This window comes from Danio rerio, chromosome 11 (genome assembly GCF_052040795.2).
Source record: "Danio rerio strain M-AB ecotype USA chromosome 11, GRCz13ab, whole genome shotgun sequence".
In the NCBI taxonomy this organism is placed as follows: domain Eukaryota; kingdom Metazoa; phylum Chordata; class Actinopteri; order Cypriniformes; family Danionidae; genus Danio; species Danio rerio.
In genome coordinates, this window is record NC_141031.1 from 11,474,434 (window position 1) to 11,497,500 (window position 23,067).

At 33.8% G+C, this 23,067-nt stretch overlaps 3 protein-coding genes and 1 long non-coding RNA gene across 6 annotated transcripts in view; 3 read left to right on the forward strand and 1 right to left on the reverse strand.

Annotated features, from left to right (window-relative positions):
• Window positions 1-23,067, forward strand: part of rbms1a (RNA binding motif, single stranded interacting protein 1a) — a 312,567-nt gene that overhangs the window by 231,284 nt on the left and 58,216 nt on the right. The window lies entirely within an intron of this gene.
• The window catches only part of pla2r1 (phospholipase A2 receptor 1), an 868,273-nt gene that overhangs the window by 111,889 nt on the left and 733,317 nt on the right, over window positions 1-23,067 (forward strand). The gene's annotated exons all lie outside the window — the stretch shown is intronic.
• The window catches only part of ly75 (lymphocyte antigen 75), a 79,126-nt gene that overhangs the window by 17,523 nt on the left and 38,536 nt on the right, over window positions 1-23,067 (forward strand). For both annotated transcript variants that reach the window (XR_015502373.1, XM_087273307.1), the window contains exons 3-8: window positions 10,062-10,235; window positions 12,747-12,905; window positions 17,149-17,265; window positions 20,160-20,294; window positions 20,389-20,583; window positions 22,970-23,067. The exon at window positions 22,970-23,067 is cut by the window's right edge and continues 60 nt beyond it. Coding sequence is in view for 1 of the 2 variants with exons in the window: in XM_087273307.1 (XP_087129433.1) it covers window positions 10,062-10,235; window positions 12,747-12,905; window positions 17,149-17,265; window positions 20,160-20,294; window positions 20,389-20,583; window positions 22,970-23,067 (878 nt within the window). In the remaining variant the exon portion in view is untranslated. The remainder of the gene's footprint in view (window positions 1-10,061; window positions 10,236-12,746; window positions 12,906-17,148; window positions 17,266-20,159; window positions 20,295-20,388; window positions 20,584-22,969) is intronic.
• On the reverse strand, window positions 324-2,222 carry LOC147841674 (uncharacterized). Its single transcript, XR_015502426.1, has 2 exons — window positions 1,492-2,222; window positions 324-1,261 (listed from the first exon to the last, which is right to left on the reverse strand). It is a non-coding gene; the product is annotated as an uncharacterized LOC147841674 (long non-coding RNA).

Genomic DNA, 23,067 nt, shown 5'->3' on the forward strand with positions numbered 1-23,067 from the left:
AAACATGATATTGTGGTAATTATTTTTGGAATATTGTCCAGCCCTAGGATAAAGTCAAGTAAAGCTTCAACTTTATCAGCTGTAAAAAAAGTTAATCATTTTGAGGGACCATTCACACCTAAAAAGGTAACTGTAAAGCCGAATGAAATCCGACTGGCTGTCCGTGTTTTGACCTTAATCAGCTGGAGGGAAATCTATTTTTTTATTCAGATACATTTTTAAAACAAACGAGCAATTCAAGCTGCAGAGCAGTTCGTGCATTAAAGGGATAGTTCACCCATTTTCAGGTAATATTTATGCATCCATTGAAGATATTGGTGACGTTTTTGTTTTTTTTTCAGTAGAAAATTAAAGAAGATTTTTTATCTAAATCTACAGTGTCCTAAATCCTTGGTCATTCTATAATGCAAGTCAATAGGCAGCAGTTTTTAAGATTAAAAATAAACGCATGCAAACCAGTCTAAATCCACCCCCCACAGGTCATGAAGTGTAACACTTATGAAGTGAAAGGATCAGTCAGTGCAAGAAATGAAACATTATTTACAATACGATTTGCTTTAATCCACAGCCGGTGCAACACCAGTGAGCACACAAGTGCAGCGAGCACAAGCTTCTGGTCGCTTGATGACATATGTGAGAGTATGCGCTCAGACATGAGGTGACAAGTGAATGTTTTGCCGAAATGGTTCCTATTTGTGACTGTTTAAGATGTGACAACTGCTACTAAACACTGTCACAGGCATGACTTCAGACTGATAAATAGACTCTCATCTTTCACATACATCATTAAGCTACTGGAAACTCCCCTTCAGTAAACTGGTGCTCACGGTTTGCTAGGCTGTGGATTACAGCTAATAATATGTGACCCCCTCTGTGAAACCCCTGGTGAAGTTGCGTAATCTATTTCTGAAAAACAAGAGCAGTAAATGATAGTGATGTAAATCAAAATCTTGATTTTTAATCTAAGTTTACATATAAAACATGATAAATGTTATAGTTTTTTAATTTATTTTGGGAATAAATATATTTTTTAAAAGTTTGATATCTCCTCTTATTTTTCATATGCTTTTGTTAATCAATGTATTTATCACCATTAAATGCTGCAAACTTAATATCTCTCCATAAGCATAAACATCAGGTCCTATAAGTGTGTCATATATCTCTAAAAATTGAGAAAATCTGAGCTTTAATTTGCTATATGGCACATAGTCAGGATAATTATGGTTTTCCAATATGTTGTATTTTTAATTATAAGCTTTTCCTTAAATTGGAAGTTCTCAAAGAGGATTTTCTGAGCCTGAAATGAAGCACTTTTTTAACATGACCTAACTGAACCAATATTAAAGATATCATTATTATATTTTTCACAGAACATATTTTACATTGTCTACAAAGATTTTATATAGAAAACCACAAATAGTGCATAAAAAAATGGATTTTAATTCGAATTTGTTTTTGAATTTATGTAATTTTATTTTATTTAACAGGGACAATGCTCATTATTAAACAGTAAAGTTGTAAATAAGCCAGAGTTAGCCACAAGGGCTCATGTTCATCTGTTGCCCCCTGCCAGATTTTAAAAGGCAACCTAAAATCAAAAACACATCACCACACACATACAAAGACAGTAAAGTTACATATGACAAAAGGATAAAACATGAAATAAGAATTTCTTAAAATGTTAGACAAAAGAATTACACATGCTCACAAACTTGATTTGCTTTTAGCCATTTCTTTAACTCGTATTTAAAAGTTGAATGATTTGTAACACCCCTTAAATCAATAGGAAGTGTGTTCCAAAAATGACTGGCTCTAACTGAGAAGGCTGATCATGCAAAAGTTGTCAGTCTCCCCTGGTAACAGATCGTGTTGCTTCACCATTATTGTTCTTGTGTGTCACAAACTCATAATGGAGGTGGAGCATATCCATTTAAAATTTTAAAAATCATGCAAGTATCAGCCAAATATTTAATATTATTAAAGCTCAATAAATAAAGATTTTGTATTATATTACAATGATGACACCTCTTAGGCTTCTAATCAAATACTTTAAGTGCCTGTTTATAAAGTGATTCAACTGATTTTAAAACTGTTTTACTAGCGTGACCAACTAGTAAGACAATAAATAATATGAGAAAAAATCATGGAGTGGATAAAAAGTTTTGCAGAGTGGATCACATTTAGATTGTTTGGGTGGATTTTGTAAGTTGTGAATAATTCATAAAAATAAAATAAATAAAATTGAATAATTACATAATTAATTACATAATTATTAATTTAAATAGAATAATTACAATAGAGCAAAGAAAAAAACTAAACTAAATATTTTTTATGGTTTTCTGGTATAATTTAACAATATCACTGTATAGTCTTCATTGTAATAAAAAATCTGTAACCTTTTTCTTCATTAAAGTTACAAATGTTTTACGTTATTGTGCCCGAATGCTCTACACTCTCTTGAAATACCTTTAAATTGCATACAAATTATGTTTCACTCTGTTATGGTCATACGTGGCAATGACTCCACAAATCTGATGTATTCCCAATTGTTGATTGAATATAATCTCAATTTACCAATGCAGATTCTGTGATGTGACTACTGCACACACATTTCAATGTCGATGCTGAAATGATATATTGTGCAGCCCTAATTGTCAGAAATGTAAATTTTTTTCAATTGTTTCATAAGACCTTAGTGTATCATCAGAAGTCACGGGGATCTGATTTTAGACTTGTATGTGTGGGTTTATTTTTAATAATGAAAAAAGAGCGACTATTGACATGCGTTATACTGATCACAGTATATCAACCACAGAATAAGTTAACATTCTTCTTTAAAAGGGTGGTCTAATACGATATCATATTTTAACTTTAGTTGGGCTGCATTTACACTGCAGATCTTGATGGTCAGTTCCGATTTTGTGACTGTATCCGATTTTTTTGCTGACATTTACATTTACGTTTACATTTAGTCCTTTAGCTGACGCTTTTATCCAAAGCGACTTACAAATGAGGACAAGGAAGCAATTTACACAACTATAAGAGCAACAATGAATAAGTGCTATAGGCAAGTTTCAGGTCTGTACAGTCTAAGAAGGAAAGTATTAGTTTTATTTTTATTTTTTTTATTTTTTATTTTTTATTTTTTTTACAGTTAGTGGTATATTCAGAGAGGCAATTGCAGATTAGGAAGTGAAGTGGAGACTAAATAGTTGAGTTTTTAGTCGTTTCTTGAAAACAGCGAGTGACTCTGCTGTTCTGATGCAGTTAGGGAGTTCATTCCACCAACTGGGCAGATTGAGCGTGAGCGTTCGCGAAAGTGATGTCTTCCCTCTTTGGGATGGAACCACGAGGCGACGTTCATTCACAGAACGCAAGTTTCTGGAGGGCACATAGATCTGCAGAAGTGAAAGCAGATAAGAAGGACCTGCTTACATCTTCTTTTAAAAGTGACTCGGATCCGATCGTCCTCATTTACACAGCACACGGTAAAGGTGCAATGACCAAAAAAAAAAAAAAAAAAAGAGCAATAAAAAAGAAAAGTAAATATGATAATTAAGTATGTAATCTGTTCGCAGCTTTTGACAAGCTGTTTTACTGTAGTTTATGACAGAAAGGTTCTCATTTGTCCATCTTCTTTTGATATATAGGCTTTTTAAAACCTTTAGGCATCTTAATGTAATGTCCATGGCGGGATGTGTGTACAAGTTTTATATTAGTTTATATTGGTTACCTGGCGGACATTGCACTCTCTCGCTCTCGTTAACATGCTTAAATACCTGTGCTATGTGACAAGCTGTTTAAGTCCTCGTGTATGAGATTTAAGGTTTTGGACTCTGCTGAAGTCTGTTCTGTAAAGAAAGTGTCAGACTTGACGTCATTCGCTATGGTTTTTAATAACGCGAGACTCACATTGACTGGTGAAAATCCAATTGACCTGCTTGTACTGCAGACATGAGGGCATGAATCCGATTCATATCAGATAAATTTCCACATATGAACAAGGCCTGAATCTGATTTGAGTAAATCAGAATCCATGTGATTTGTTCCTGCTTACATGTACATGGGACATATCTGATCTGTGCCACATGGAAGAAAAGAATTGAGTCACTTGAACCATGCAGTGTAAATGCGGCCTTGGTGTGTAATGTAGCTGGGTGAACATAAACAGCATCTCTGAATGTAAAATGCTCAAAGTTCAATGCAAAGTGAGACCTTGTTTTTTACAGAGTTAGCTTAGCAAAGCCTACAATGAACGAATTTTGGGGACTACAAAAAATACTTCTGGGCCTTGTGAGATCACAAACGTACTTTTACCACGCACATACACTGCGCAGCTAAGGGGCATGGCCAGAGGCACTGTAATGTTACAGCAGAGGGAGAAAATTCCGTCCTGCTATTTTCACAGAGCTTCTTCTGTTTCTGTATTTGGGCTTCCAAAGGACATGACACAAAGACAGAAGTGCTTACAGTTCAATATTAATTATGTTCCAGAGAATTATAAAATACATAGCAAGCATGATTTGACAAAACACAGTATTTAAAATCTCTCCCAGTTCAGTGCTGGATTCGGTTAAAATCTCCTCAAAAAAGGAACAAGCAGACGCTGTGAACTCTGAGCCACGACCTGTAAGTGTTTTTATTTACTAAAATTCAGTATGACATGCACAGTGTCTAGCCTTAACAGTATGCTGTAGCAAAGATGTAAACAATGGGAAATGCTGGCACCGCTTATGATTTAGCTACAAATTCATATTTATCAGTCAAGCAGGTGCGCACACACACACACACACACACTCTTCACCAGCGCGTGCGTGTCTCTCTATAGGCAGCTCAGATAATGAACTCGCAAAAGAAATGTGAACTATTTATTTATATTACTTACACATGCATATTTCAGATAAGGTGTTGTGTAACGCGTTGAGTTAAAAAAATACAGGACAGCTCACCCAAGCCTGGTTTATACTTCTGCGTCAAGTGATCGGCATGATCCACGGGCTCACGGGGCTCTCGGTCCCGCCCAGACTAGGGCTATGGGCTAGGGCTATGTGTCAATGCATAGGCTGCGCCGTTGCATACGCCTGCGCTTGACGCAGAAGTATAAATCAGCCTTAACTCGTGTTGCAACAGAAAAATAAATCAAGGCTCACACAGGTCGCATCCCACAACTTGTGCTTTATTCTACTGTCAACAGTGTCACGATATATTACAGAAAATCACAATCCCAGCATCAGAGAAAAATAAAAATTAACATGGGTCCCACGCACATGCGCTTTATTATTTAAAATACTATTTATAGTTTTATTATGCATCAACACTTTTACTTTTCATTAGTTACTAATCATGGAAACAACAAAAGCTTTTAATAATCATTAAAAGCTTTTATTAAATGTATTATTGATGTTGAATTGTTAGTTGATGCCTAATAAGTGCTTTAAGATGAGTTTAATAATAATAAGATTTATATTTTTTAAAGCCTGTGTTGTAACTATAATAAATCTGGCTTTTCTTACTGCTGATTTTAAAGCATGAACCGACAGTTACTAATGAGACTTTATTGCAAAAGTGTTACATACTTGAGAATTTTTTTACAATGAAATTTGGTTGATAAATTTGTTTACTCTGAACATCCAATAAAGCAATGCAACTTTTTTTTTACCCCTGTAAAAGAAACCTTTTTGAAACTTATTATGATGATATTGGATAATGTCAAATTAATGTGTATATTAATAATATCATCATAATATTTATTAAAAAAATCATAAAAGTTATTTGAAAACAAGAAAATTTATTACACTCAAAAAATGGTGTTTGGTGTTTGTTCAAACTACTTGTATAAAATGAGCTGAAACAACACAATTCTTGAGGGTTTATTGGGGGACAACTTAATTGTTTTATGTTCAATCCACTTAAATTTGTAAAAACTAAAGTTAGTTAACTTTTTCTTTATGTTGTTCTAAAACAAATCGATTTTGTGAAGCGAAGCATTTTTACAGTGTAAGCCTAGTAGTGCCTTTTATGCAGGGGTGCCCAAACTTTTTTTTAAAAAGGACAAAAAAACCAACTTTATTCAGGGTTGTGGGCTGAAGTTGAAAATACCAAATTATATTACATTGAATTTGTCATGGGTAATTTCTAAGTAATTTATATTTGCTAAGGTTTAAAAATAAGTTGAAAACATTGCTTTAAAACATTAATAAATGATGCAGTATCATTTTTTATAATGAACTTATTACAGATAAAATATAAACAATCCCATTTATAACACAATCTAGTTAAATGCTGAATACACTAGTCGAGCTGCTCGTGCCTTTGCCTTAATTTGCTTGCTGATGTCTTGTGCATTGTCCTCTATCTGTCAAGTGACATTATTTACATTTTAAAAGTCTGATTTATTTGGAACGTTTGGTCTTAGTTGGCTTTTTTTGTAGCTCCTCAATTAAACAAAGAAACAAAGGTTATGTTAAATTCGAAATGATGATCTCTCTTAAAGGCAATTGCCCCAACTAACTCCCCATAATTCTACCATGGGACAACTTTGGCCTACGAGCCCTACTTTGAGCACCTTTGCTTTAAAAAAAAAAGTTGTTAAGGGTTAAGTTTATTTTATTGTATAGCTTTTTAGTTTATTTGAATTAAATTCTAAGGCTATTGCCTCTCGCTACAACACATTACTTCACTATACTCTCAATTACAGTTTGTACATGTGGCACAAACCTGTTTGCTTTAGTGTGGTTTACTTTGCAGTCTTGCAGCATGAGCATAGGCGGTTGTTATGGTTTAACAGTTGTTCAGCTCATCCAGTTCATCTGCTTTCCGTCTTCTTTTTGCTTTGGATTTCTGCTTACTGATTTTACCACCTGTTTGATGTTACTGTAGCAATTCAGTCATGGAGTTTATGGGAAACTTCACCTGCGACAAAGTTTATGAGCTCAGTGATTGCTTCATATCGGTAAACAGTGACTCGGGATTTGCTTTCGCTTTCTTATTTAACTAGCTTTTGCTGTTCTGAGATGGTAGACTTTAAAAAAAATGTTGTGAAGCTGGTGTTATGAGAGCTTTGCGTGCACAGCAGAAAAATATGCTTGTAAGATTCTGTTTTCAAATTCAATTGTATTAGTACATACACATTTTCATATGTACATATACAGTCATACACAGTATTATATGCAGTGAAATGCTTGCGTTATCGTCCGTGACTTTTAAAAACACACTATTATGAGTGCCAAGTAAAAATTATCAAAAATAATACAACAGAAAATATAAAAAAGTAGATATAGAAAATATAGCAATAGAAAATAAGAACAAATTTAATATAATATAACTCACCATTTAATTTATAAATATTTAAAGCATTGCGTTAGTATATAGGAGCAATATCACAAGAGTAGCAGTGCGATTATGGCTCTATATTGGCACTGGAGGGAGGTGTGGGTGGTGTCCGACCAGTGACGATATACAGTCATATCACACTGCTACGAGTGTGATTTTGCATTTATACAACAGTTTGTTGGCATAATCTTGTATATAAAAAAGAAAATTAAAACACCGAGTGTAAAAATCTTTTGTATGAGGAACTACTTTCTGACATAAAATGCCATCAGTCTACAGAGATTTTCCAGTATTTCTCTGTTGCAAGCAGGATATCACAATTAACCCAGAAAAAAAAGCCAAAACAAAGCAAACCCTACCAGAAACGCTATCAGACTCTGGTATAAATACAGCAAATACAAAAAAGGGAAATCGACTTAGAATGAAACTTACATGTTTTATAAAGATTTGTTCAGCTTTAGTTTGAATTTGACCCTTCGCTAAGCCCTGCCCTCCTTAGTTACTGTTGCTACGCCTGTCAAGCTTTCGTGCCTGGCAAGGCTTTTACAGTGTGTATGCGTCGGTGTCGGACATTGCCAGGGATATAATGTCATTTTTAGCGAACAGGTGAGATATCTGAGAAAGCCAGACAAAAAAGGACTGCAGTATGCATTACAGGAGTATATTCACCACATAATAGGCAACCGATCAGAGAATAATTCAATCAAAATTGAAGCCTAATTAGCCTAGCCGCCTCATACGCTAACCATTCAACAGCTTAGCTTATGCTCAGCAGGAGAGGAGAAGTTTAAAAATAATCTAATAATAACTAATTAAACTGTGATTTCTCTATTTTTAGCCAAAAAGCCTAATAGATTAATTGTTGTGCAATGAAAAATAGTGTTACTAAGGAAACACGCATGGACAGAGCTTTTACATAGTTCATTCACAGAAAGAACAGCCAGAAAGGGAAAACTAATGGACTTGTGCTGAATATTAGCATCATTGACCCATAACAATGTACTGTAAGTTACCCATTACTCTCAGTATGTTTTTGTGCGCTTTATAAATTACTGAAAAACAGCTGCTGGTAAAGTATATTGATCGCAAGTGCTCAGTTTGTGATCATATCTCAGTTTTGTTCTGTTGATTTTGTATTTTCAAATATTCGTAGCTTGAAATAGATTGATAGAAATATGAAGTTTAGTGAAGTTAGCAACAGATTTGCAGATTCATATTTGCCGGGTCAATAACTCATGTCATTATGACCTATTCACTATTAGTTTGACTAAGTTACTATGGCGAAGGCTTAAACGGAGCATTACTCATAATATCAAGCGAAAAAATAAATAAAAAATGTAAAAAACTTAATCTGCTTTGTATTTTTGTAAGAACACAGTTTAGATCTGTTTAGGGTAAGGGGTGTGAGTTATTGCCGTCTATCACTGAATGTCAGGGATATCAAAACAAAACCAACTTAGCTCCGCTCCTTTAGCGCTCCTAACAGAGCTTGATCCACGCTGGCATTTCTCTTCTTGGGTTTTTGGTTTTAAAAAGGGAAAAATTCCACCATCCTGTCCAAACATTTAGGATACAGGTTATCAGATTTGCACAATCCATACACACAACGCTTTGGTCTGTTTCTCTCGTTTGAAAGCCTGCGCATAGCTACGGTTGCTAAGCCACGATTGGTGGATGGGCTTTTGGGTGTGGCTTAGCGAAGGGTCAATTAAGCTGAGTTTTTCTTATCTAAGAGCTTATGCAGTTTCTGTTGCCTTCGTGTGGCGAAACGTCAACCGTCTTTGCTCTGCTCAGTATGACAGGCTGATGGATGCCGACTAGCTGAATCTCCAAAATGCTAAATATTTACAATAGGCACTAACCTTATGAATAAACTGCATAGTTAGAATCTAAACAACTACATTCTCACCTAAAAAAGCCTCAGAAGTACATTGTCGTCCAACAGCTGCAATGTTTGTCAAACTGTAGTGAGTTTATTGATCTGCTGTCACTTAATCTAGGCGGAATAATACACAAGGGTGAGGAGGCTGTGCGAGTGCTGTTATTGCAGAGTTAATCAGATTCAAGAACCAGAAAGAACTGTTGTATAAATTTTTTTATTGTATATTGTATGTTTTTAGGAATCTTTATTGAATGGAAAATATATATATTTAAATTTAAAGTCATTTGAATTATTGTAAGTGTTTTTACTGTTGCTTTTGATCTCTTTAATGCATACATGCTGAATATAATATTATTCTGACAACAAACTTGTAAAATGTTGTGGAATATTTTTTTTTAAAATAAGTGTGGGATATGATTTTTTTACTTACATAATTTTTCTATTTTTTTTTTAAATAATATAAAGAATAAATCTTTTAAAATAGTATAAATGTATTTTTTTTTTCAAACTTCTATTATTTATACTTTTGTTTTTATGTAGTCAGTTTGTTTTAAAAGCACTTTCAGGTGAAAATAAGGTCACAGTGAATTATGATTTAGCAAAGGTCTATCTATCATTTCGAACCCATTCATGGCTGTATTTACTCTTTCATGTTATGTTGTTTGCATGTTAAAAGTAAATGTATCTTGCATTTGTACAAATACAAACATTTTATTTCATTTATGAGTACTTTTTTTTCGTTTAGGGGAGGTTTAATCATATTTGCTGGCGTCTGTGGACAATTTTTTAAGTATAACTATTGTACATAAACCGCATGAATTCCTGTTTTCTATTTCTGTTTTTACAGAAATGCACACAAGTGGGGGTAATTCTAAGGGAGCGCCCTGTGAGTTCCCCTTCCTCTATAATGGGACGTGGCACCACAGCTGTCTGCCCCCCACTGATGAAAATACACTGGAGTGGTGCTCTACTACTGCAAACTATGATCAAGAGCAGAAGTGGGGGAATTGTCTGAAATATGGTGAGGTTTGCATCTCACACTACCGGGGGTTTCCAGAAAGCAGCTGGAAAACACAAAGTAGATTTAAATATGTGACTCATTTTACAAAACGGTTAAAACCACTGTTGAATTTTTGTTTTGTATTGTTTTGTTTTTTGTTTTGTTTTCTTTTGTATCATTTTGTTTTGTTTCTTTTCTCCAACATAACTAAAATAACCAGAGTTGTTGTACCACATTTGTGTTGCTTGAAATAAAAATAAACATTTACTTTTTGTTTTTAACTACATCAATACCTAAATTGTAATACAATAACACTAATGGAAACATTTGTGTCGGGTAAATAAAACATATCCATTTTATTATTTAAACCAAGCTTGCTATATTTCTGTATTTATCCAAGCTATATATTTAATCAACTAAAAAATTAACACAGAGAGAGTGACTTATGATGAATGCTGATTATTCTAATAGTTTATTTAATTAATTTATTTATTTATTTATTTATTTATTTTTAGTGGTGTCAAAATTAATTGTTTCTTCGATGCAGACGCAAACAATTTGGTATCGATTCAGTAATAACCATGACCGGTTGTTATGTACTGACGTAATTTATCACTTATACGTTATATGGCAGCAGCTTATGGTGAGGGAGAAGACCGCAAGTAATAAAAAGCAGATAACTGTGCACAATTCACTGCTTGAGTTTTTCGGGACAGTCTTTCACTGACATGGAAGTACATCAGTGCCCAGCCAGGAAGAAATTAAAGCTTTAAACTCACCATTTATAATGGTTCAGCTGATTGCCGCGGCCATTTAACATCAGTGTCTGTGCCTGCCACTGTTTGCTGAACAGCCGTGCTGACTGTAGCCATTTCTGTTGAGCATGTGATCAATCATAGGTGTTTAAGAACTCGCTCAACAACGCTCAAAAAGCAAGCGGAATAATATTTACATTTGTTTAATTGCTATTAATGCTCATGTTGTTCTGTGCATGTGTTTTAGTTGTGTTTGATACCAAAATATTTTTTTTTGAACAGGTAAAATTAAAGGTACAGTACATATATCTGACCGCTTTAAAGGACAAAATTGTATTACAAATACATTTATTCATACAACAAAAATAAGGCCCTTAAAAGGTATTAAAAAGTCTTTATCCCGTTTTTATGAGGTTTTAAGTTTTGTTCAAACATTGTCTAAAGTTTCTCCAAAAAAGTGTAAATATATGTATTTTCCTCGATTGGTTTGGGCCAGTTGCGAATGTAATGCAATTTGCAACAAACCATTGGATAGATCCAAATTGGATAATGCTAGTTTGCATACTCCTGGTTCGAGAAAGATGAGTTTAAACAGTGGCTGAAACTTTACGCTGAAAACAACCGTGTCATTTATTCTTTCAAGATTTGTTTCTTCCGAGCTTATCCAATTTCTGTTGCACGGTTATGCTCCATTTATTTATTTAGCGACAACTGTTTATTAGCAACTGTTTATTAAGTTAAAGTTTTGATACTGATTAGAATTTGAAGTGGCGACGAGGTTATAAAATATTCTGAGAATGTCTTTAAAAATTCTTTAAGGTTTGGAAATTTCCTTTAGGATTTCTGCATATACCCTGATATAAATTGTAAAATTTAATACAGTAATTATTGTGTTGCTAATTGAAATATGAATTGAATTGATTTATTAGTTAAAAGTAAACACAGCAGGTAGTTGCCACATCTCACAGCAGTTCTTTTCACAAATCATTTCATATTTAAGTGGCTAATTTGTATTAGTCTCTATGATCTCATTCAAATCAAATTTCTCGTCTCCCAATGATGATTTGCTTAGTTGTGGGGTTTAAGGACACGCTTTCTTTTAAAATTGTATGTTTTATGCAAATTAAATTGTATGAATTTTGGGCACTTTTCTGACAATGTTTAAAATTATTACGTTTCTTCATGAGATCAGGCTGGAATATTATACTACACAATAACTAAAACCATGAAAACTTCATGTATATAGTTAATTAACTAAACAGAAAGCTATGTCCACCTACATCAACCTTTTCCCATGCAGCAAACAGCATGCTGACCTACTTAACCTATTAGGCTTTCAGTGGAACTCATGCAGGTTTAAGCTGCCCTTTTCAGCAAGCAAAGACATTGACTTTCAGCATTCTGCTCCTGTTTACAGCACATTCCTTTAATATGACTCTCTCATAGTACAGTACCTTCTAAAGAAACATGGAAAAGATTACTCAGTGGTCAAGCACTCAAATCTGTTTGTGGCCAAAGCTCTTTGAGCTCACTGTGGATTGTTTTCTTTTTGTACTTCAAATGACAAAACAGTATTCAACTGTGAAAAACTTGTTTTGAGTTTTTAGGGTTATTCACTAGTTGTTAATTCTAAGTTGCCTTTTAATATTGTACTTTGCTTCACTGATTATTTACAGTTGAACCAAAGTCATTCCCATTAATCATTCGAAGCATCATGGGGTGTTGGGAGAGGGTGGAAAATAAGACAGCTGTATAATGTCTGATTTGTTGTATTTAGTGGAAGGATGTTCTTCCTTATGGGAGAAAGAACCTGTGACTGGACGCTGCTATCAGGTGGTGTCCACAGCTGTGGTGACCTGGCATGAGGCGCGGGACGCTTGTCGCAGTCAAGGTGGAGATTTGCTCAGCTTGTTCAGCCCTCAGGAGCTCCAGTTCTGTAAGACTTCTTACTTTTCAAAGCATGTCTAGAGAATTAGTGAACACTTTTTGCAGGCCTGATATTAAGTTTTACATTCATTTTAAGTCTCCATTAACAACCGAACAAAACTTAACAAAACCATAAACTATCAGAACTTTTCATTTTAGTAAAAAACTAAAATGAAAACTACAATCTCAACTAACAAATGAGAATTATAAAAAAATAATAATAATTTGTCTTTATATAAACAATATATTTCAGGTTGTTTATTGCTGAATTATAATATATATAAAATATGTAACTTTATTATGTTCATGGTGCTACATAGAAGTGGGCGGTGCTAATGATCTCTTTTGGTGCTCTCTGTTTATCCGCTTGTTAAGTGGTGACGCGTTTGTGATGTATGTAATACTGTTTCCGGGTCCAAGCCGCCATTCATTTGAGTGGAGGAATCATTCGTTTATAATCACGTTTTATTTCTATCACACATTAAAGTAAATTTTATATAAAGTCATAGTGTACACAACAATCTCTGGGCTTGCTGCATAACAAATACCAAAATTTTAACAATATATAAAAAAATTAATCACTTTCTGGCCATCGGATATTAGGCATGGACATATATACTGCGATCGTGATTTTGGAAAGTATTAAATCGCTTTGTAAACGTTTATTATTACCATTTCATGAGTCTCTACATTCAGTTGAATAGAGCGCTTGGACCCGGAAGCCGCTTCGCTTGACATCACACTTAACAAGCGGATTGTGATGCTCTGATTGGTGGAAAGTCTTTACGGCATTATGAGTAATGCTGTTTTTTGCTTGAACTCTGCAACTAAACACAGTGGTGTTGAAAACAAGATTAATTTATAATTAAAGACATTAAGGTTAATTTGATTAATCTACAATCCATTAACATCATCAGGACTCACAACAGGTCTGTCTTTAAATTTCTGTTAGTATATAGTAAAATTAGTGCTGGGCAACCATTAACATCGTTAACAAATTTAGCATGTAAAAATGCAATTGATCACATTCTCACATGCAAAATTCATCAATAGTTTCAAATCTATTGCACACTTTTATTTTAAAAGTTCTGTTATATGACTAAAAATGCAATAACACTTTAAACAACTGAGGTGTTTTTAATGCAGTATTGTCTTTAGGTGTAAATCTTAACTTAAACATTAAATTAAATCTAAAATTAAATCTAGAACCAAATTAAATCTTACCCCACTGCCAGGGTATTTAGCAATAATTAAGGGATCATTACATCGGAGATTCTCAGTTCCTGTTCTGACACCATAATTTTCTCAGATAAACAACTCGATAGATTAGAGCTTTGTGCTTACTATTTCCTTCTAACCTGAGCAGGGGAAGTCTTTAGTTTACTTCAGAACGTTCATTCATAGATATTTGCAACGTCACTGTCTACAACATATGTATGATAATATTTTCCTGAGAGTATATTACATACAAAGTCAATGCAAATATTCAAATATTGACGAGTTTCCATCAGGTGCCGTGAATGACATGGAATGTGCGATGCGTTTGCACACAGGCACCCGGAATTCACCTAAAACGCATCTTTCGCACAAGTAATTTAACTGTTAAGTGGAAAATCAATTGGAATGGAACAAAATGACAGTGACAAAGACGTAATAAATAAAAAACAAAAAGGAATATACACTTTTGACAAATGTATGCACAGTATATTATTATGAACAATATTGCATGTATAGCTTTATTATGTGCAAATTAAATGTTAACTATAATAGTGTTGAACCATCACTTGAGTAAAATACAGCAAGTGATAGTGTCCGTGTACACTCAGAATTAAGCCCATTTCAAATGTTCTCATCAGTGAAGACCATAGAGTGCACAAAATAAAGTCCCGTAATGATGTTCATCTCAAACCACTCACCATCCCAGCCCTCCTGTGACCCATTGTTTGTCTGTGTGTGTATTCAAGGCCAGTGAGCTATAGACTTTCAAAATGATAAAAAAAACAGTGTTAACGCATGATAAAATAAGTGTCAGTGTTAACTTATTAATGTGCCAACATGATATTATTGTGTTGACTTGCCCAACCCTTATTAAAGTTGCTCGCTTGTTTGCTTCTTTTTTAATTGAGCTAGATTTATTTGAATAAAACATAGTAATATTATACAATATTATTACGGTTTATAATAATGTTATTTACTGCTGTGATGGCAAAGCTGAATACTCAGTCTTCTGTGTCAAATGGTGCTTCAGAAATCATTCTGATATGCATATTTGCTGCTCAAGAAACCTTATTTCTTCTTTTTAATGAAAACTATTTTTGACAGCAACATACGATTGCAAGATTGTTCACGAAAGTAAAGAATATTCAAGTAGAAACTATTTGTATGATTGGGAAATCTTTATATTTATTCTTGTTCCTGAACATTTTTAGTTGTGGAGATTTTTAGTATGCAAAAATCCATTCGAAGTCTTAGAAACACTTCCATCATCACCAAACACAGTAGCAGTGATTGTTCAGTGCTACAATTTCCAGCACATTTATTATTGACGGGCTGAAATTTGTTCTCATGTTCGTGCTGCTAATGCATCTCCATCCATATTCTCGCTAATCAGTCATGGATACTTCTTAAAGGGACGGCTCACCAAAATATGTGAATGTGTGTGTGTTTGTGTGTGTGTTTGTGTGTGTGTTTGTGTGTGTGTTTGTGTGTGTGTTTGTGTGTGTTTGTGTGTGTGTTTGCGTGTTTGCGTGTTTGTGTGTGTGTTTGTGTTTGTGTTTGTGTTTGTGTGTGTGTTTGTGTGTGTTTGTGTGTGTTTGTGTGTGCGTGTGTGCGTGTGTGCGTGTGTGCGTGCGTGCGTGCGTGCGTGCGTGCGTGCGTGCGTGCGTGCGTGCGTGCGTGCGTGCGTGCGTGCGTGCGTGTCTGTTAATCATCTGCTCAGAGAAAAGAGAAAGTTTGTTTCTGGGTAAACAAAGTTATTTTTAATGTGAAAGACTTCCTGCAGTTTTAGCTCAGTGTAACCTGCTGATTATAAGTGGGCTATAAGTAGTAGGCTGGCCTTTCTGAACTGCCTGACATACTGTAGTAAAGCTGGTTGAAGCAAATGCATAAGTTCATAGCCAATTCATAAGGCCCAACCAATGGCAGCTGGCAGGAGAGGTAGAGAAACAACTTTCTGAACACTTCTGTTATGTGTGACTTTATTTACAGAATGAGCCTTCCAGATTTAGATCTATCTAGGAATATCACATGCATTTTTTGTAAATACATCATTTTTATTCCATGTCTTAAAAATCGCACAATCATAATTGCATAGCTGCTTTTCATATATTGCGTTTAAGAATGAACTCTGTCGTGTTATCTTGCGTTCAGAAGTGGATCTACCTTATGTTTGGAATGCAGTCTTGTCAGTCAGGTCTGGGAAGTCATTTGATCAAACCATTTTGATTACAGACTTTGGCGTTTTAGAATGACTAAAACATTAAAAGCTGCTTTGACACAATCTACATTATAAAAAGCACCACAGAAATAAAGATGAATTGAATTGAGTATATTTTTGGACATTTAATAAATGTGTCATCATATGTTAATTAATGTCATTTGAGTTATTTTATGAACATTAAAGAAATTTGCGCACATCATAATTTACTAAAACATACATACATGGATTTGTGCACAAGGTACATTTTAAGTCAGAATTATTAGCCCCCCTGTTTGTTTTTTTTTCCAATTTCTGTTTAACGGAGAGCAGATTTCTTCAGCACATTTCTAAACATAATAGTTTTAATAACTCATTTCTAATAACTGATTTATTTTATCTTCGCCATGATTACAGTAAATATTTGACTAGATATTTTTAAGACAGTTCTATACAGCTTAAAGTGACATTTAAAGGCTTAACTAGGTTAATTAGGTTAACTAGGCAGGTTAGGGTAATTAGGCCAGTTATTGTATAACCATGGAAAAAACATATAGTTTAAAGAGGCTAATAATTTTGACCTTTAAAATGTTTTATTTTTATTTTTATAAAAACTGCTTTTATTGTAGCCGAAATAAAACAAATAAGACTTTCTACAGAAGTAAAAATATTATCAGACATACTGTGAAAATTTCCTGAATCTGTTAAACATCATTTGGGAAATATTTAAAAATAAACAATCAAATGGGGGCTAATAATTCTGACTTTAACTGTAATACATGGATGAATCAATCTCTCTGCTATTTTCACTTAATTTAATGTTTATTTTCTGTCTCAGTTAAAGATCGCAAAGATTTGCCCAGCAAGCTCTGGATCGGAGTGAACCATCTGGATTGGATGCAGGGTTGGCAGTGGTCTGATGGATCGCCTTTATCGTTTGCCCCTTGGGAAACAGGTGATTTCAACTAAACATTGTTTTATTGGTATATCTCAAAGTTGTTTCATCATTTACCCCTCTTATGTTCTGGTAAACACCTGGTAGGAATAAAATGACCGACATAGCATAGCATGTCTAGCATTTGTTTTTCTTTTCAAAGAACAAGGAAATCCTGTTTTCCCTGCGGTGTCACCCTCTCTTGTGTCTACAGTACATTTACATTTTATGACGGTTATTTGCGTTTAGTAGACGAACCAATTCTCTAACTTAGCCGAAGTCAAGTTCAGCTACTGACAATGACAGTTCTGTGTGTGTATGGGCATACAAGTATGGCTATATAGCTAGAATAACAAGCTAATGACTTGAATGGGGCCTTTATGCGTTAGTCACAGGCAGAGCGTGTCTGTTTCTGAGGACAGTGATGACTGCATTGTGTCTGACTGATGCTCAGCTGTGATGATGTGGGTGGTTTTGTTGTTCTCCACATCATGTGAAACGAACTGTGGCTATAAACACTCCTCCTGCTGATTATTTGCATACACTTGTCGCATGAGGTATTCTAATAATGTAATCCTAAACACTTTCATGTTCGGTTGTAATGGTGAAATGGAGTCATGTTAAATGTGAAATGACTGAATAATGAATTAATGCGATTTTATTTTGAATTGACATGTCTAAAGTTTATATCGCATTGACTGTAAGAAGAAAGACACATAAACAGGTTTAATATCAGACTATCTTTACTATCAGACATCTATAAGAAAACAAAAAAAGTAAAAAAAATTTGGACATTCTATTTGCTTTTAATGCAGTATTGCACTATAAAGCTTTAGTTTTTCCATACTAATTTCTGTCTCATCCAAAATTAAAAATGTAGCTTATGCGACAGAAATATTTTATACAGCATGTAAAGCACAGTATCCCATGTGCTTGAAAATGAAACAAAATCTTTTTTTTTTTTTGATTATATATTTTTTATTTAGCTTTTTTAAGAGTCAACAATACAGAACATCAAAACAAAACAGCAAACAAACTAAATTAAAACATACACAGTATATAAACTAAATAAGTAAAATTAAATTAAATTAATAAATAAAAAGGAAGGAAATGCAGTATAAACCGGTTGAAACACAAATTTTGTGTCAAATCAAATCAAGTGGTACTTTTTTAATATAGTTCAAAAATGGATTCCAAATCTTTCTAAATATTTCATCCTTTCCTCTCAAAGAATATGTGATCTTCTCCAATGGTCTGTTTTCCATTTTAAAGCAGTGCATTTTTTAGCTATTGTCAGCAACATTTCAGTAAGTTTAATAGCATAATTATGCTGGAGGTTAGAATTTGTGTAATTGTCCAATAAACATATCTCTGGATCCAATGGAAAATCAATTCCATGAATCTGTGATATAATATTACATACTTGTACCCACAACACTTTCACTTTAGGGCACATATGTACAGAATTACATCTTTACAGGAATCTTTATTTTTATATACAAACATTATTGTTAGCAGTATGCATTATGGTAAAAATGTAGCTATAGAAAGCTATAATTTGGTTTAGTTTGAAAACAAATTACAAATTTTGTAAAAAAAAAAAAAAGTTATACATAGTGTGTGCTTGTATGTGTTAAATACATTTTTTACATCCTGAACTAAACCCCATCATAAAAAATTCTCTTTGTTTTAACTCTTTGTGATATAATTTTTTAGGGCTCTATTTTAAAGATTTAAGCTCAAAGTCTAAAGCGCAGGGTGCAAAAGCTTTAAGGGCATGTCCGAATGCACTTTTCCTATTTTAAGGATGGAAAAATACATTCGGCACCCGGCGCATGGTCTAACAGGGTTGTGTTTACTCTCTTAATGAGTTATGGGTCTGTTTTTGAGCATAACATGCATTAAACCAATCAGAGTCTCATCTCCTATTCCCTTTAAGAGTCAGTAGCGCCGCACCATGATGCGTTTGCTATTCACATGGCAGACTTTGTAAGTGGAAAAACTGAATACTTCACTAGCAAGAAATCAGTTAAACAAATCATCTGCATCACGAGGATTAAGAATGAGCCTCCTCCATTCGGCCTGTTTACATTCTCTTTACTTTTACACTTTACTTTACTCCTTTACTTTAGTGGATAAGGAAACGGTGGCAACTCACTCCACTGAAGACATCCATTAGCATACATTTTTAATTTTGTTTGTTGAGCGCAAAGATTTTTTAAAAAACTATTTATAAATTTAGTTCTAATTTCCAGCAAACAAACAAATAAATGAATAATAATAACGATGTGTGCTCAAGAAACTGAGTTATATCCAAACACACGTCCTATTCTTATGGCCCTTATGGTGATGCATGCGTCTTTAAGGTGGACAAATCTAAACTTGTATCTATTAAATCAAAAATAAATATGCATATAATAAATAATACTACTACTAATAATAACATTTTTAATATACATAATAATATACATTTTAAATATTTTATTAACATTGGACTTTAGACCAGCTTTTAGTTAGTCAATGGCACAGTCTTTTTCAGTTCCTAAAATTAGCAATGTGCCAGCAAGGCTCCTTAACACGCCTCTTTTTTTAGACCAGAACACCGATGAGTCTACAAATTGGCGCAAATGGATTTGCTATTTAAACAACGTGGTGCAAAACGTAAAAATTACAGTTGTACTGGTCTAAAAACTGCCAACTAATCTCGTCATACACATCTTGCACCTTATTGTGCTGGTGTATAATAGTGCCCCTAGTTTCTTAGAATATTATCTAGATGTATACATATACTAATTAATGTATAGACTATTGATTAATTCCTTGTTTTTTTTATATGTTTTGTACCGTTTGTGTTACTCCCAGCACTGCTTGCATAAAGTGTTACATTCATGTTTGTCATTGCCGTGTGTTGATAGGCATCCCTATCAGATCCCTTTTATCAGATGAAGACTGTGGTGTCCTGAAGGAGTCGCTGCGTTTCGGTGCAGAGACGTGTGAAAACCGCCTTCCATTCATCTGCATGAAAAACGAAAACAACACTGAGAGCACAGGTTCAAAATAGTCCTTTTGTTCTGTTTTCCTTCTATATCTACTCTCTTTTATTCAGCACGGTCTCTCTTTTTTTTTTTTTTTTTGTTTCAACAGTCAGGGATGTGTATAAACCTACGAATTGTAGTGATGGTTGGATCGGGTGGAAAGGATACTGTTATAAACTTCACAGTGCAGAGTCCAAAATGTCTCAACATGAAGCTCTGGATTTGTGTAAAATGGATGATGCTAAGCTTGCAAGTTTACACAGTTTGGATGATATTGAAATGCTGCATACAAACTTTCATGGAGGTAAACGCATCTTACTACTTACAGCTATCCTCTTTTTTCCAGTAAATCTCTCTGTCTCTCTCTCTCTTTAATATGCAGTATATAAAGTTGAAGTTAGTATTGTTAGCCCTCCTGAATTATTACCCCCCTGGATAGTTTTTCCCAATTTCTGTTTAATGCAAAAAAAAATTTTAACACATTTCTAAACATAATAGTTTAATAACCAATATCTGACAACTAATAATTGATTTATTCTATCTTTGCCATGATGACAGTACACTCTATTTTACCAGATATTTTCAAGATACTAGTAATCAGCTTAAGGTGACATTTAAAGGCTTAATTAGGTTAATATAGTGTTATAAAGTCATTGATGGTTTGTTCTGTAGACAAAAAAAAAAAAAAAAAAAAAAAAAATATATATATATATATATATATATATATATATATATATATATATATATATATATATATATATATATATATATATATATAGCTTAAGGGGGCTAATAATATTGACCTTAAAATGGTTTTAAAAATATTAAAAACCTGCTTTTATTGTAGCTGAAATAAAACAAATAAGACTTTATCCAGAGGACAAAATATTACAGAAAATACTGTGAAAAAATCCTTGCTCTTTTAAACATTATTTGCCAAATATTTAAAAAAGGAAAAAAAATTACAGGAGGGTAAATAATTTTGACTTCAACTGTATATTTTATACATAACTGTATATATTTGCCATAAATACCTTCTACAGCTTAATCTGGATAATTAGGCTAGTCATTAGACAACAGTGGTATGCTAATTGTAAATAAATAATCAAGCTAATTGAAATAAATAATTTCTTAAAAGGCCTGTTAATATTGACTTGAGCAGTTTTTAAATGTCTGTATTAAAAAAAAATATATATATATATATTCCAGGTAAACCAATACAAATAAGACTTTCTCCAGCAGAAAGATTTAGTGGAAAATAGTGTGACTAATTTTCTTGCTCTGTTAAGGATAGATTATAAATTGCATTTACTAGAACTTCATGTATGTTAAGCTGCTTTGACACAAAACATTGTAAAAGCGATATAGAAATAAAGTGGAATTGAAAATGAATTGAGTATTAAATATCATTTGTCAATTATTACTATTTAATATGTATTTAATTTGAGTAAAATTAAGGGCTAATAAAAATTTTCTTTTTGTAGTGACAAAATTGAATCAAGATAATGTTTGTAATTATTAGCAGAATATATGTAAGCGTATACAGTTGAAGTCGGAATTATCAGCGCAGAATTATTTTTTTCTTGATAGTCTACAAAACAAACCATCATTATACAATAACTTGCCTAATTACTCCAACCTGCCTAGTTAACCTGATTAACCAAGTTAAGCCTTTAAAATCTCACTTTAAGCTGTATAGAACTGTCTTAAAAATATCTAGTCAAATATTTACTGTGATCATGGCGAAGATAAGCTAAATAGAAGTGTTTTAAAAAAATATCTAATCAAATATTATTAACTGTCATCATGACAAAGATAAAATAAATCAGTTATTACAAGTAAGTTATTTAAACTATTATGATTAGAAATGTTCATTCAATATTCATTCATTCATTCATTTTCCTTCGGCTTAGTCTCTTTATTAATCAGGCGTCGTCGCTACAGCGGAATGAAACACCAACTTACCTACAGTAGCATATGTTTTACGCAGCATATGCCCTTTTAGCTGCAACACAGTAGTGGGAAACACCCATACACACTTACATTCAAACTCATACACTGGCCAATTTAGCTTGTTCAATTCACCTACTGTATGTTACATTTCATTGGACTGTGGGGGGAAATCAGAGCACCCGGAGGAAACCCACGTGATTATAGGGAGAACATGCAAACTCCACACAGAAATGCCAACTGACCCTGCTCGGGTTCAAACCAGCGACATTTGTTTATTTATGTATTTTTTGACATTTTTTTTTGTAGTCTTTAACTCTGACTATATCTAAATTTTAGTAAATAAATTGCTTGATAGGCGGCGTGGTGGCGCAGTGGGTAGCACATTCACCTCACAGCAAGAAGGTCGCTGGTTTGAGCCTCGGCTGTGTCATTTGGCATTTCTGTGTGTAGTTTGCATAATCTCTCCCTGTTTGAGTGGAGTTACTCCGGTTTCCCCCACAAGTCCAAAGACGTGGTTTAGGTGAATTGGGTAGGCTAAATTGTCCTTAGTGTATGTGTGTGAATGAGTGTGTGTGGATGTTTCCCAGTAATGGGTTGCAGCTGGAAGTGCATCCGCTGCGTAAAACGTGCTGAATAAGTTGGCGGTTCATTCTGCTGTGGTGACCACAGATTAATAAAGGGACTAAGCCAAAAACAAAACGAATGAATGAAAAATCGCTTGCTTTGTCTTGTGGCAGATCTGAAGACAGAGGTGTGGATTGGTCTTTGGGGTAATGGAAGCACCTCAGTCTTTGAATGGGTCGATAAAGCTCCAGTCTCTTTCACATACTGGGCC